General features: G+C 39.5%; 1 protein-coding gene across 8 annotated transcripts in view; it reads left to right on the top strand.

The window, feature by feature from the left end:
- Positions 1-15,646, top strand: part of Tox3 (TOX high mobility group box family member 3) — a 105,716-nt gene that overhangs the window by 58,889 nt on the left and 31,181 nt on the right. For all 8 annotated transcript variants that reach the window (XM_058575796.1, XM_058575795.1, XM_058575794.1 and 5 more), the window contains exon 2: positions 15,478-15,543. In XM_058575796.1, the coding sequence (XP_058431779.1) occupies positions 15,499-15,543 (45 nt within the window). In that variant the 5' untranslated portion in view covers positions 15,478-15,498. The remainder of the gene's footprint in view (positions 1-15,477; positions 15,544-15,646) is intronic.

Raw genomic sequence — 15,646 nt, 5'->3', positions numbered from 1 at the left:
CAGATGACCACAGACCACAGTTAACTTCAGGTTCTACCACTGGGGAATTGAATCTCATCTCTTTGTGAAGTTGCTTTTCTTGTACTAAAAACTGTGGAGGAAGCAACTTTAACATTTGCCTTATGGTGGACAGGTAGGCCCATGAGGGTTTTATTTCTGCTTTTGAAATCCAAAACACATGAGGGGAGATGAAAATTGTACAGTGCTGGAAAGAGGTCACCTCAGCCCTCGGCTCTTCTCTCCTAGTCATTGCAAGAGTTGGGAACTCTGACTTACTGTAACACAACTTCTGTCCTGTTAACACTGGAGTGTTGATTTTCCCATGGAGAATTCTGTTTTTTTACGTTGAAAGATTCCCTTTTATGGGTACATATTTGGTGATGGTTGGTTGTTTAAAAATTTTATTTAAGTTGTACATTAGGATATTCTGCTTCACCTCTTTGTAATCTTATTAAAGCCATTAAAACATGAAAGTAAAACACCGTGAACACCACGTATCGGAAAGTGTGGTTTTGTCAGCAAGAGTATATTTTTGGTATGGAGTGGAGAAGGGAGCAACTTATGGCTAGTGCCAGATGGACGTCCCTCATGGAATCTGCTCCTAATCCCAGGGGTCTTATTATATGGGGTTTATTTTCAATATTAATCTTGATATGAAGGCAGCTGCGGTTCTTGAAAAAAATCATGCTCTTGCTTATTTTTATTATGGCTAAAGAAATTTATAGGTCAGCTTCATAGATGGATTCTACTTTTCCCCCTCAGTTATTAACCAGCACTGTGGAATGTGCAGTAATTTTTCCTATGTGCCATATAGATTCTTCTACCAGTAGCAATGAAAAAAAGAATTCTTTTTGTTAGGAATAAATGGACTCAGTCTATGTTGGTAATATGTGTATTTTGCATAGGAGTTACTGTAAATAGGGTGCTCACATTTATTTAAGGGCCAAATTGTTTGCATTTTTTTTTCTTTTTTCGTTTCTAGACATTTCCATTGTAACCGTGGCATGTAAAGAGCATTAATAACTTTTCAGATGGTATTCTTACAATTTTGAGCTGAAAATACCACCTCTCTGTGATGGTTTTAAGATCTTTACTTTTGTTTTACCTCCCTTTCCGTCACTTGTCACTTTTGCATTGAAAAACTTGCTGTAATTTGCCTAAATCCAGTTGAGTCACTGTTCTGGAATAGAATTTGTTTTTTTGCTGAAGTGAGTAAAGTTTGATATATGATTTAAGAAGAGCTGCTTACAAATCGCTGTATAATCACATCTTTTTAAATTCATGTAAGGAAATGTTAAGGTAATCTTGAATGTATTAGTATACAACAACTGGGATCCCAAGAATCAAATGCCTCCCTTCTTTAGGAAGACTTACATTCATGGTTATTTATGTAAAAATGCTAAAATAAATTTGAGCTGTACACCAGATTAACATTGACATCTTGACTAAATTCCATTATTTGTCTTCCCGATGAAAGCCAGCCACCTCTGCTTTGAAGGGATTTTATTTTCTGGTTATGTTTAAGAAATCATTAACCTCATATTCAAACTAATTAAAATATAGGTTCAGGAAAAGAAACCCTGCTTTGAAAATAAATATAAGATACAAAATCTTAAGTGACGGATTTTGGAATAGATGGTCGTGAAGACTGTGATTTCCCTCCCTCCTTCCTGGGACCTCATCAGAAGTGAATTCAAAGCCTCACGTGAGCCTTTTCCAAAGAGTGAGAGATTTTAGATAAACAAACACCACTGGTCAAATACAGAGAACTAATGAAAGCTATACGATCGGCCAACTGGTCTGATTGGTAAAAAGTTGTCCCTGTAGAATTCAAGTAATGATAAAATCACAGGAAAATGTATGTAATCAAGATGATCCCTGTTCTAAAATACTAGCCCTGTGCTTCGGTCGCCAGACCAGGACCTGTGGTGCCCTGGATTCTTGTAATTTTTTATCAAGTGTCTGAGACTTGCTCTTAAGAATGATAGATGTGAATTAATAGACATTAGTAGGCCTCATCTGTAATCCTGATTGGTTTAAATGATTATATATCATTCTGTATTATATATGCTTATTAACTTTTTATTGATGACTTTTGAGTTAAGTAGGCTTTAGGATCTTTGGTTTATCAAATATGATTAAGACTGGAAATAAACACACTGAGTCACTTATAATACTTCAGGAAGAATTTATAGACGTATTGATTTCTTTTTTTAATGTTAGCTTTAGAAGAACATGTTAAAAACTATTTCTATTTCTTGACTTAGTCTCAGCAGGAAAAAAAAAAGCAAGTGGGTATTTTTATACATGGAAAGCTTCACAGAGGACAACCAACTTGTTGATATGTATTTAACACATTCAAAGATAAACCTTGATTGCAGCCAATAATCTTATAAGTAGATCTATTTAAAGTCAGTACGGTGCCCAGTGGAAGAAGGAACACTGTGTGTGCATAGTGTAGAAGCAGTAATTCTATAATATTTATTTTAAAATTCTTTAAATTTGATCTTGTATTTATGATTAATATATGGGTTGATCTCAAGGTCTCAGACTCTTGACGTTTTGGACAGGGTAATTCTTTGATGTGTGGAGTGGGGGCTTCCCTGTGCCTTTGCCTGCTGGATACAAGAAGCACCCTCAAATCATGATAATAAAAACTCTCTTTACATAATCGGACCTCCTCTGAGGAACATAATTGTCCCAGTTGAGGATCACTAATCTATATACCTGTATATTTGTATCTGTATATCTATGGCTTATCTTGATCTCTGTTATCATATTTGCATTAAGTACCTGAATGTGATTATGGTATAAGAACATTAACTCTTATACTGTAGAGATCAAAGAATGGCAGACAGTATAGGAAGTCATTGATGTTTTGATGGAATTCATACTAATCATAATTAAAGGGACTGACTGATTGAAATTGGAGAACATTTAATTTTACCATTGGTTAGCGGAGTTTGGTGACTGGCTGTACTAAAGAAATTTTCTAATTAGTTAAAAGGTTTTATTTAAAAATACTGTGGAACATTTTTACTTAATTTGTGGTTTCTTTTTGTATCTGAAATTTCATATTGTGCAAGTAATACCTGGGAGACTTACTAAGAGTATTCAGTATAAATATGTCATTAGAGACCTTAGTTTGTTTTCGGCAAAAGTCTCTTAGGTCCTTAATCATTTGATTGCAGCAAGAACTACAAAGTCTGGCAGTACAAGGAAAATAACTCAGATTTTATCTTCTGTGACTTTTTCATTTCTATTTTGTTTAAGGTTCTGGCAGTCCTTTGGCAAACCAAAATAGGAATGGTTCCTCTGACTTTGAAGTGGACTAAGTCAAATGCATAATTTAAGGAAAGGTGAAAATAATAAATGGCTTTATTTAACCACACTGAAGCTGCCAATCGCAGGTAACCCTGGGGTTGATTCTGAGGTCCACCATTATCAGTTAGGTACTTACTGTGCCAGATCCCGGGGCTCCAGTGGCCAGTGAGGCCCAGCCTCTGGCCCTCAAGGAGTCCAATAGGGAGACAGACACTGAAATAGATCATTTTAGCACAGTATGGAGTGATGCACAGGTTGCTTTGGAGCTTGGAGGAGGAGAATCACATCCAGCTAGGAATGGAGAAGGTGGTACCGTGGAAGGCTTTTCCAAGGAGCTATTTTCTGAGCATCCTTGAAAATGGTTCCTACTGAGTGCATTAGTGGAACTACTTATTATAAACTGATTCATATTAAAATGCCCATGGCAGATGAGAGCTAAGTTGTTATTCCTGCCAGCAGATTTATATCATAGGTCATAGCCCTTTCTAAATCCAAGGGATGTTCTGTTGGTAATAGAAATTTGCATGTAAATGTCAGCTCTTTGGCGCCACAGAGAAGGGATCTTTCTGGTTCTTCTAGCAGCATCAAAGAAAGTAGCCCCCTATTCCAGCTAGACTAATGGCCACTTTTAGCTGTCATTTCAATGGTTCTCACAAAACTCAAAGCAGGCTGAGCACATTTCTTTTGTAAGATGTTGTTGTCTTTGAGAGATATCCACTAATTTGCCAAAATACTATAGAAGATACACAGAATAGGCAGCACTTTCATCTTCTGGAAATGCTACTCCGAATCTTGTCTTCTGCTGTTGTGGGCTGCTCTTCCTTCTTTGGGTTCAGTCTTTCTCCACCTCTAAACATGGACACGTTTCCTTTCATCCACATGCATGTTCAAGCTAAACCTCCTCAAAATGTAGTCTATATTTAGGGGCCCCCATAGGAATAATGTTTGTGCTGTGCTGAAAATGTGTGCATGTCCATTTCTTGGTCTGCCAGGCCTATTTTTATGACAGTGGACTTTTGCCTAAGTAGTTTTCTCTCTCAAAGGGCTCTTGTCTCTCAAAGGCAAACTTCTACACATCCTTCAAGACCCACTCAAATTAATTCTTCTAATTTGAAACTTGCTGACTTTATTGGGAGAGTACCTTGCATGTCCCTAGCCTAGCACTTGTCACATGGAGTCATATCTGTTTTCTTCCATTAGAGTTCTTCTTAAGTAGAAAATAGATTTCACATTTTAATCCAGTACTTATCTACCACTGTGTCTTTTTTTTTTTTTTTTTTTTTTTTTTGGTGGGGGAAGCCATACTGGAGATTGAAATCAGGGTCAGTCAACCACTGAAACATATCCCCAGTCCTATTTTGATTTTATTTTAGGGACAGCATCTCACTGAGTAGCTTAGCACTTCACTTGCTGAGGCTGGCCTTGAACATGATCCTTCTGTCTCAGCCTCCTGAGTCACTGGGATTACTGGTGTGAGCCACTATGCCTGGCCCCACTGTGTCTGTTGTATAGGGAGCTCCTAATAAATATTATCTGAGATGTTTCAATAACCCATTTATTTTCCCCAGATTATTGAATTCTTTTCTTCCCTGGCTTCTTGCCCTCAACTTGCTGACATTTATCATTTGCCTCTCCTGTATGAGACCCTTGGCTGGAGGTTTCATACACAATCCATTCCCACAAAGCATTTCTGATTTAGAAATGAGGAAACAGGTTCAGAGAGGAAGCATGACACAGCTTACCTGATGACACGTAGCTGGAAGTGATGGAGTTGGGATTTGAACTTGGATCTTTCTGGCTCACTCATTCACTCATGGCATTCAGCAGATTGGGCCCACTATCTAAGGCTAGGGGAAACAGCACTGAACCAAAGGAATCCCTTGTCATCAGGGACTCAACATTCTAGTGGGGTGGGGAGGGAGAGAGAGTAAACAGATGGATACATATAGTGAAACCAGCAACTTGTAAGGGATTTTATATCTCCAGTGAGATGTAGGGCTGGGGAATGGGAAAGAGACTGGGGATGGGGGTGTGTGTTTGTGTTTCTGTTAAGCTGATCTGGGGAGGCTTCTCTGAGGAGCAGACATTGAACAAGACCCTATGCATAAAGATAGAGGGTTGAATCAAATGTATGGAAGATGATATGTCATGAGCTTTGTAATGTATTGAACAACCAATTAAAAAAAATAATAAAAAAAAATAAAAAAAAATTTAAAAAAAAAAAAGATAGAGGGTTGAGGGGTCCAGGCAAGAATAGCTGGTGTGGTGGCCCAGAGAAGGGACTGAGGGGTAGCCAGAGCCGTGTGCCTAGAGCCTGGTGAGCCAGAGCAGCCCTCTTAGGAGGAGGTTTGTGGGAGCCAGTGGCCTGATTATATAGGGACTTACTGCCCATGGAAAGGGGTTTGCATTTTCCCTTAATGCCATTGGAGGCCACTTAAGGTCTTTAAGTAGTAAAACTCTCCTGCATGATCACATAAGCTATAGCAATTTGTAAAACAGATGTGCTTTGGTTTCTGCAAAGCTCATTGGAACATCACCTTGGCTATTAATACAGATAGAAAAGATGGCTTTATTTGCAAGAGCTCATTTCATCCTCAGGGTTTCTGTATGAGGCAAATACTGTTCTTATCTCTGTCTTATAGGCAGAGGAACTGAAGTGCACTGAGGCTAAATAACTTGTGCACGATTACACAGCTGGCAGGTAGCTCACCTGGGATCTTGAACTTGCCTTTAAGACAAGTTAGGCAGTATGCCGGCCATCCCACAACTAGGTTGTTGGGTTTGGAATTCAAGCCAGCATCTGAGGCATGGTGAAGTGCTCCCTGTATTTCATTCATCCTACTGTCGTTTCTGCCCAGTGTAGACACCTGCAGCCTCATACCAGCCTCGGAGGGTTAACTGGTCTTGTTGCTCTTAGTCTTCTCAATATGAATTTTGTCCTCCTCAGATTATTGATGTGCTCAAGTTTGGATTTTATATATCTCTCTGCCTCCTCCCTCCAATACACCGTTCTGTTGGGTACATTTCAGAAGAGTAGGGTTGGTTTTCAAGGCCCACAAGAGGCTGGCTTCATACTGCCTCTCTCAGCTCACTTCCACTGTTCCTGTGGTCAACATGGCTCTCTGCTTTGTGCCGTGAGCAGATCCTGTTCATGCTTCTGTGGTCAGCTTTGCTCACCCCATGCGCTTTTCCTGGGACTGTCCCTCCTCCAGGCTTGTTCCTCTGGAGGCCATTTCTTTTTGATTTCTTCTCCTAAATTTGAAGACTGTTTGTCACCAGTTGGTTCTTACATTGATCCTTTCTTTTATCCTGTCACCACAACCAGGTTGACATCCCTTCAAAGTAGCAATCACATCTTCTACTTCTCTGCATCTACAAAGAAGTAGATAGATACATTCCCCCAAATATATCCAACTGATTAGCATCTACTAGGTACTGTCTTGAAAGAAAGGCTTTTAGGAGGAAGTAGAGGAGATAAGCCAAATTTATGTAAAAGACGTGCCACACAGCAGAGGTGTTACCATTGGCTTTTGTTGTTGGTGTGTGTTTAAAGAAAGCTGGACCTTTTCCTATTCTGTATATATTGGTAAGGATTCATTGGCCAGTCCCAAAGATTGCTCTTTTTTGGCTATTTAAAACACCACCAACAAACCCCCACCCCTTGATTCTGCAAATTTAGTATCCTCTCCTCTGCTTACATTTTTATAAGTGTAGTTGAGTTTGAGAGGGTGTTTTTTTTTTTTTTTTCTTGCCACTTTTAACTCATCCAGATGGTTATGTGATTCACAGACTCAAATGTGTCCAGATCATGAAAATCCAAAGGCCCTGTGTTTGAGTTGGGTCCATATGTTTAGGCATTGTCACTACTTGTGTGGGTCCACAGAACTTGTTAAAAATCTAACAGTGGAACTTGCATTCTCTACTTGATCCAATTTTGGATGTTCCTGGCCTTCCTCCAGTGATGAGGGCAAGAAAGGAGGGGGGGGTCACCTCGAAAATGATTGCATTTTCCTGAGAGCAGGAAGGGGAGAAGAGAGATGGTAAATACTTGAGCTAAGCCTTTGTCCCTTAAACAAAACAGCTTGTGTTGCATCAGCATTTCTGCAAGATGACCCTTAGCTGTTTAGAAAAGTTTATTTTATAAAAGAAATTTCTACTATGTTAGTCCAAAATGAACTTGGTCTAGTACTTCTCAAATATTAGTGGGGTGTAGAGTTCCTGAGAAACTTATTTTAAAAATGTAGATATTAGGGTCCCACTCACTGCCTTGAGATTCTGATATAGTGAATTCCGGGTGAGGCTCAGGTAATTTACAGTTTTTTTTTTTCTTGATGCCAAGGATTGGACCCAGACAGGCTTAACCACAGAGCCACATCCCCAGCCCTCTCTATATTTTATTTAGAGAAAGGGTCTTGCTGAGTTGCTTAGGGTCTGGCTAAGTTGCTGAGGCTGGCTTTGAACTTGCATCCTTCTGCCTCAGCCTCCTGAGCCACTGGGATTACAGGCATGCACCACTACACCTGGTTGTAATTTGCATTTTTTATTTGCACCTGTTTATTCTCTGGTCCTTGGCACAACATGTGAAGAAACAGTGATTTAGATTATTTTATTATGAAAATACCAAATTTAGTATTTGAATCCTCACCCCTTAGACATCAGGTATTGGTTCCCCTTTCCCTGGGGTTTTTCCTCCAGGCCAGAGTCTGTGTTATTCATTGCAGTTTGTATTTAACCACCTGAATCATCCATCCCTAAAAGCCCACTCCTATCCTTTTATTATCAAAAGCTTAGTGCAAAAAAAAAAAAAAATAGTGCATTTTATTTACTTTTAACATTTTTATTTTTACTTGATGCTTAGTAACCATATGTATTTATGGAGTAATTGACACATTTCAATACATGTATATACTGTGGGATGATCGGATCAGGGTAATTGGCATATATATGACTTTCTTGTATCAGAAACATTCAAAGTACTTTCTACTAGATATTTTTGAGATAAAATTGTTGTCAACCCTCATTATCCTACTGTGCTATAGAACATTATGCATTATTTCCCAATTTAACTGCAAAGAGCATTTTCCAGAATAAAACTTTTTCCTAACTAGAAATCTCCAGAGTTTAAAATATTTCTTTTATTAGAATATATGTCTTCCTACGGCCAGTTTTTTTTTTTTTTTTTTTTTTTTTGCCTGTAGATGTGGCTTGGGGAACAACAGTGGTGGTGGCCCCTGGGCTTCTTGCTTTCACTTGAATTGCAAGAGCATCAGCTGTGTCCTGATGGATTCGGAAAGCAGTACCAAGTACCAGCACTTCACACCCAGGAATTCACTTGTTCATTCATTCAGTAGAGATTTTCACCAAATACTCTTCCTGGCACTGGGGCATCATGTAAACAATAACAAAATATTTTCCTCCTAATTGAATTTATATTCTAGTGGGGGCAGGGGAGAAAGACAGTAACTGTATATTATGTGATGTTGAAAGTGTTAATGGTAAACATAGAGTAGGGGACAAGCCTGAACGTGCTGGGGTGGAGCACAGATATTTGGTAGTGTAGTCGCAAGCAGGTGACATTTGAGAAAAGTTTCCAAAGGAAAGGATGAGTGAGCCTTGGGGACATTTGGAGAGAGGATGATTCAGGGAGAAGAAACCTCTGGTGCAAAGGCCCTGAGATGGGCGCATGCCTGGGTCATTGAAGGATCAGCAAGGAGACAGCAGGGTAAAGTATTGTGAGCAGAGAAGAACGCTAGCCAAGGGGTCAGAGAAGAAACCGGCCATTGTAAGGACGTGTGCATCTTCCCCGAGCCAGTGGGAAGCCAGTGGAAAGTTCAGAGCAGAGGAATGGCACCCTCTGACTTAGATTCTTCAGAGGGCCTGGGGAGTTTGATGGAGTCAGAGGGACCCATAAGAGGCTGCTGCAGTGGTCAGGAGGAAATGGTTGGTTCAGGTATGGGCAGGGCCAGTGGAGGGAGAGACAGGTGGTCCGCTCTGGGTATAATTGGAAGGCTGAGCCAGCAGAGTTCTGACAGTTTGTTGGGGGAAAGAAAAGAAAGACTAGGATCGAAAATGATTTGGCCCCAGTCATTGAAACTGAGTCCGTTCCCCCTCAAGGGAGATGGGGAAGATTGTGGATGCACCAGGTTTGGGGGAGAGGGTGTAGGCAGATGTGTGTGTGAGTCCTATGCTTAGGAGACCGTCACCCACCAGATGTTTTAGCATGTAGAATGGCAAGTGTGCATGTGTGTATAATTATGCGTGTGTGTAATTCTCTGCATGTATAGATACAGCCATATTGCATATACATAATTAGCAGCAAACATGTGTGTAAGTTACAGATGCTCCTTGACTTAACGATGGATGGGGTCATGAACCCATCCTAAATTGAAAATATCACAATTTTAAATTCTACAAGTTGAGAACGTCCTAAGTTGGAAACTAATTCAATACACCTAACCTGCCGAACATGATGGCTGATCCTTGCCTACCGTAGAAGTGCTGGGAACACATACATTAACTTACAGCAGTTAAGCAAAACGTTTAATACAAAGCCTATTTTACAATAATATGTTGAATGTGTTGTGTACACACACAGGTGGGCATTTTGTAGGCATGATGAGATGAAAAAATAGAAAACTGTATCCAAAAAAGTGCTGACGACACAGTGCACCGTAGAGCATCAGTTGTTGGTTGTTCCCCTCTTGATCGCGGGGCTGATGGGGAGCTGTGGTGCGGTGCCATTGCCCAGTGTCTCAGGGAAGCATCCCATTGCATATCACCAGCTGGGAAAAGATCAAATTTCAAAAAAGTGTAGTTTCTAGGGAATGCATAGCAGATCATCTTAAGTTGGGAACTAAATGTGTTGGTGTACACACGGATTGCCCTGTAGTTATACCTCACGGTATAACTGCAGTTTTTCTTTCCAGACTATTGTAAGGACGCCTAACCTTTGGTGTAGAGGATCATTGTTATTGGGTCCTTCTCTGTTCCTACTATGGTGCTCCAGATCCCCATGATGATCATCAGTGTTGTTATCTTTAACGATCTTGGCTTGTTTTGCTCCTTTGGGCTTTAGATCTTGAACGGAATGACCGCCGCTCAAACTGGTCACAACTTGATTATCCTGGGTCAGTTCTTTTCCAGGGGGCAGTGAGCAAAGCCTCTGGGAATAGGTGGACCTCAGGGTGCCGCCTTCCCATCATGTGACAGGGCCTGGCACACTTGATCTGTCATGGCACAGTTCATTTGTGTGAGCAACTTGACAGATGTCCATAGTGAGGCATCAAATTGGATGGTGTCTGCTAACAAATCTGATGGGAAAACAGAAAAGAGAATTCAAAGGATTATTATTATTTTTTTTTTAGGCTTAAATTTGCCATTGAGCTGTTTGAGCCTCTGTCGTTAAGGCTGCTTTATTAGAAGTCTACACAATTCTTCACATGGGTGTCAAAATAATTTCAGTGAAAATGAGGTTGGGTGGACTCATCAAGCTGAAGTATTCGTCTTGTGATTACAGATGGGTTTTTGTTTCTGCTCTTCTACTTCCTTCCAAGCCTTTTGCTGGATGAGCTGGACTTAACAATCTGCATTAATTTACTTTGGCACTTCACACGGTCAGACGGGCCACGAACACCATGGTCTCTAATACATTTCTAAAAAATCCTGCGGATGCTCCTTTTTAATTGATGTCCTTCATAAATTGTGTTTGCTGAAGCTATAATTACTCATCAAGCAGCGAAAGCAAATCTACCTCCAAGTACAATGAAGATGTTCTTTTATAAGATTATTAAGATACAGAAGTTTGGCATGCAGAGTAATTTAGTTCTGCTTTATAATGATATCTTCAGGGACTGTATCTTTGGGGATCACATCCATTAGAGCCTAGCAAAGTGGAAAAGGACCTATCACTACTGCGCTCCTCATAAATGTCAGATGCCCGCGCCTTGCAGTGACCATTGCCCCGTATATGTGCTTGTTATAAAACACTTGGAACGGGCTGATTTTTTTTTTTGATAATGTTTTTGTATGCCCTTCAGAGTAATTAACTGCTTCGCTGGACGTTCATTTAGCTTATTTGGAGTATTTTAATCTGACTCTTGAAATTGCTTGAATGATTCCTACATGATTGAACCGGGGATCTTTGAAGGAACATCAGCAGAGGGGTTATCACCTCAAAAATTTGGAAATAGCCCAAATTAAACAGATACAAGATGGATCACTTAGAAATTCTTATTTAACTGATTTATAAAATGCGTAAGTTTTACCTTGGTATTAAATTAGGGTATTAGTTTTTGTTTTTAAAGAGGGATTTAGGGAAAGTGAAAGAAGAAGATAGCAAGGTTTTCTAAAGGGTGAGGGTATTTGTGGGAGAAATAAAAGGAGGTGATCCAAAGATCTTATTTTATTTTTTGTCTCCCACTTAAAAATGTCAGCTATATGTAAAGCTATATGCATCTTTTTCACTACTCTGTCTCCAGCGTCCAGCATAGTGCCTAGACACAGCTGTCATGTAAATAGGGGACTTCTCAGAGCCTAGAGCCTCATGGGGCATTGTGACACATCAAGCATCCTTTTCCAAACTCGATGGACTATGGAACCTTTTTCTCAAGAAACATTAGAATGGGGTCTCTTCAAATACCCCCTGGGAATTCTAGCTTTGAGTAAAATAATAGCAATAAAATATTAAAACTGAATTGATCACAAAGTGAAATGTTTATTTTTTTTTTGTGGAGACTGGAACACAAGGGATAGAGAGCATGAGGTAGGAGGGATGTCAGACTTCCATGTTGAACCCATCATCTAGAGCAAGTTGCTTGACCTCGGGCAGCCTCTGTGTATCGATCTTTGAAGTAGGGATCATAATTATATTTACCTTGCTGGTTGTTAGGAAAATAGATTACATTTAGTCCCACTTTGGAAAATTAAATGAAATAATGTATATAGCGGGCTTCCCTGGGCTAACTATTTATTCTTATTTTCATTATTATTGTTGTTCTTATTAAGAAGTAAGTGATAAATGACCCCAGTTAAAAGGGGGTGATGACGAGGCACTCAAGATTAAATGGAGTCAGCCTTCCTCCCTCTTCTCAACAAATATGGGAGTGCTTCTAATATGCCAGGCATTGTTTATTCTGGGGGTGACAGTGTCGAACCCAGTTAAAGCCCCTCCCTGTGGACCTGGAGGGGTTTTGTAGCATAATGTGTTTATGGCTGTCACCGTCCCCTAGAACATAAAGTAAATTTAATTGTACATAATTCACTTAAAGTTAATTGTTCTGAGGTCATTATACTAGTGATCTGCCCCAAAGCAGTACTTTTTCTCTCAGAATCCGATCTGTTCTTAACACCAAATAAGTAAATCAGGATTCAGAGGTCATGTTTTGAAATGAAATAAATCAAATGAAGCTAGCATTAAGAAATAAGCTCATCAAATGGAACACGCCCTTTTATTCCAATTAGTCTATCCACCACAGTGGGTGGTTAGAAAATCAAAATAGGCAACACCCAGTTAAATTTGGATCTCAGATAAAGTATATCCCAAGTAGTACGTGGGATATACTTATCCTGGGGGGGGGGGAAGCTGTATATTTGAAAGTCCAATTTAACTGGCTGCCTTGTGTTTTATCTGACTCTCCTACCTGCTCTGAACCAGAGTTCCAGCCATCTGTGCAGGAGAGTGACCACTGTGGGCTGCAAGTCTTTAGGCCAGGAGGCATCTCACTCAAAATAGAGTAGAAGCCTTTACATCTCTTTGAAATGATTTAGAACTGTTCCCGCCTGATCACCGAGTGTTTCCAAATTAAAAGCCATTAATTAAGGCCTTCTGCAGATACAAGAGATAGGCAAGGAGTGCTTTGTAATGCCAGCTCAGTGCTTCAGGTGAGAGCTTTTCAAATTACGTGGACCAGTAGAGCCACCTGCTTGACTCAACGCTGTGGCCTGCGTGGGGCTCCTCAGCGCATGGCGGTGCCAGGGTTGTTACTGATTTTTCTCATTTCTCCAGGGCAAATACTAATTAATGGATACAATTCACAGCTGATTAGCTGTAGTTTCTTCAGTAATTACATTCGCATACTAACTGTTCAGAAGAGGATTTCTAACCCAGTTCTTATTTCATTCTAAGCTTAATTTGTTTTTTGAATTGTTTAGGCCCTTAGTTTAATAGCCATTTTATTTTTCTTTGTTGTTTTAGGTGCTATTAGATAATAAGTGAGTTTAATCTTAAAAAAAATACTCTCTGATAATGAGCTGTTTGCCTTAAATGGATTTCTAATTCCCCAACAAAACCTACATTTAAATAACGTTAAAGTTGTGATACGGGCTGTCCGGTGGTTTTTTTTGGGGGGGGCAGGATTGGAACATGGAATATACCGGATTCTCTTTTATATTCCCCCCAAAACTTGATTACAGGCCTGAGCTTTTAATTCTGGCATCATTCATACATCAAAAGCTTCATGACAGAAACCTTTACTGTTTTTTTTTTTTTTTTGCATGTATTTGGCATAGTGGAATAATGAGGAAAATGTGTGTGTGTGTGTGTGTGTGTGTGTGTGTACATCCACGTGCACTGGTGCACATGTGTTTGATTCAGAGAAGCCAGAGAAAGGCCCTCCTTAAGGGATAGCTAATACATTTTTGAGAAATCCTTGTAAAGACATTTACCCAAATAAATCCAAGTGCTGGAGGAGAACCTTCCTGATGGTTACTTGTGTGTGTGTGTGTGTGTGTGTGTGTGTGTGTGTTGAGGTGTCATTCCACAGGGGAGAATTTTCTGCTCTGGATGGTAACAGCACTTTGGAACCATTAGTCTTTCCTATAAATCCTGCTTAGTTCTTGGATCCCTGACATGATAAAGTGTAGCATGTCAATCCCCTATCTGTAGGTTCAGAGTCAGGCTGAGAGCACCCCCCCATAAGTGTTTTTCAGTTTATGGGGAGGAGGATTATGTGGGTCTTCCATATCTATATATTCGCATCTGTGTTCTGTTTATTCTCTATATCTCTATATCTGTATCTGTATATCTGTCAATATACCCTCCTATTTCTCTATGTGGGTTTTAGATTGAAAGAATAGCTATATACATTTCACCCTTTGGACACCAAACATTTGTTTTAGTTGATGCATTAAATAATTTGATGCATTAAATAATTAAATAATTTGATGCATAAATAATATGCTTTATAAATAGTCCATGCTTATACCATTTAAAAATCATGAAAATAATACAGCTCTAGGTAATTACGCCCACAGAACCTTTCCATATTGCCAGACTGATAACAGAATGTTTAAGGCAACAAAATGTGCCTATTTATACCATTTGAACCCAAAAATACATTTCTGCCCAAAACCCAAGTTTTACATTTTGATAACAGGTCCCTAGAAGTAAAGAGCTTAAGTCTGAAATGCTGATACAGTCTTATTTGTGATGATATGAATGGGCTATTGTGTTAGGGAATAAAATAAAAAATTGCTGTGTTCATAGGATCCCGCTTATTTTTTAAACCTCTTTGCATTTAATGTTACATTGAGAGATTAAATATCACTGTTTTCAGCAGCTCCGATGGATATAGATATGGCTTCTTTAAATTCTGGAGATTTAAAAATTTTTTTCTTTAGTCTTATTTATTTATATTCGTGCCATACCTCATTCACTTAGAAAATAGAATTTGAGTCCTGGGAATTGAATTTTATTCCCTTTAATTCACATTTTTAACCTACCCACACTTGTGACATCTGTTCTTGAAAAGTAAGCTCTAAAATCCCAACATGCTTTAAAATGTGTCAAGGTGATTCTCTTGGAAACTCTTCTCCTAACCTCTGACAAGTGCCAGTTCGATAAACAACACCGTGGTGATAGGTTGGCCTGGTGTTTGTAATTGTCTCCCTTCACTATTAGTCTTGATGAGAAACAAAACTATTTCCTAGAATTATTGAGTTAGCTTAACTCCGTGCTTTATTTTCCAAGGGAACTAGCTGTCAGCGGGGCTGCGCTTTGACATCTTTCCTGTTTTGAATTTGATCTCAGGGAGACCCCTATCCCTGACCCCATTCTCCTAACAGGGACATTCTTTCTAAATGGCATCTGAGCTTTCAAAACCAGGATTCTTATTAAGCCCCACATTAACATAAAACCATCTCTTTTTTTTCTTTCAGTTTGGAAATAATAATAACTACATGAGCATGGCAGAAGCCAACAACACATTCTTTGCTGCCAGCGAGGTAGGTGTCTGTCACAATGGTGTCCCTTCGTGTTTTGCCTGTTATTTAGGTAATTTGATAGGCTCGAGAGTCACATAAGAGAGTGAGATAAATTTGATAGTTT

This window comes from Marmota monax, unplaced genomic scaffold, assembly GCF_021218885.2.
Source record: "Marmota monax isolate L192 unplaced genomic scaffold, Marmota_monax_Labrador192_F-V1.1 WCK01_AAM20220418_F8-fsc00024, whole genome shotgun sequence".
Classification (NCBI taxonomy): domain Eukaryota; kingdom Metazoa; phylum Chordata; class Mammalia; order Rodentia; family Sciuridae; genus Marmota; species Marmota monax.
Note: the sequence above shows the minus strand (reverse complement) of the source record. Positions and strands in the feature narration are given on the sequence as shown.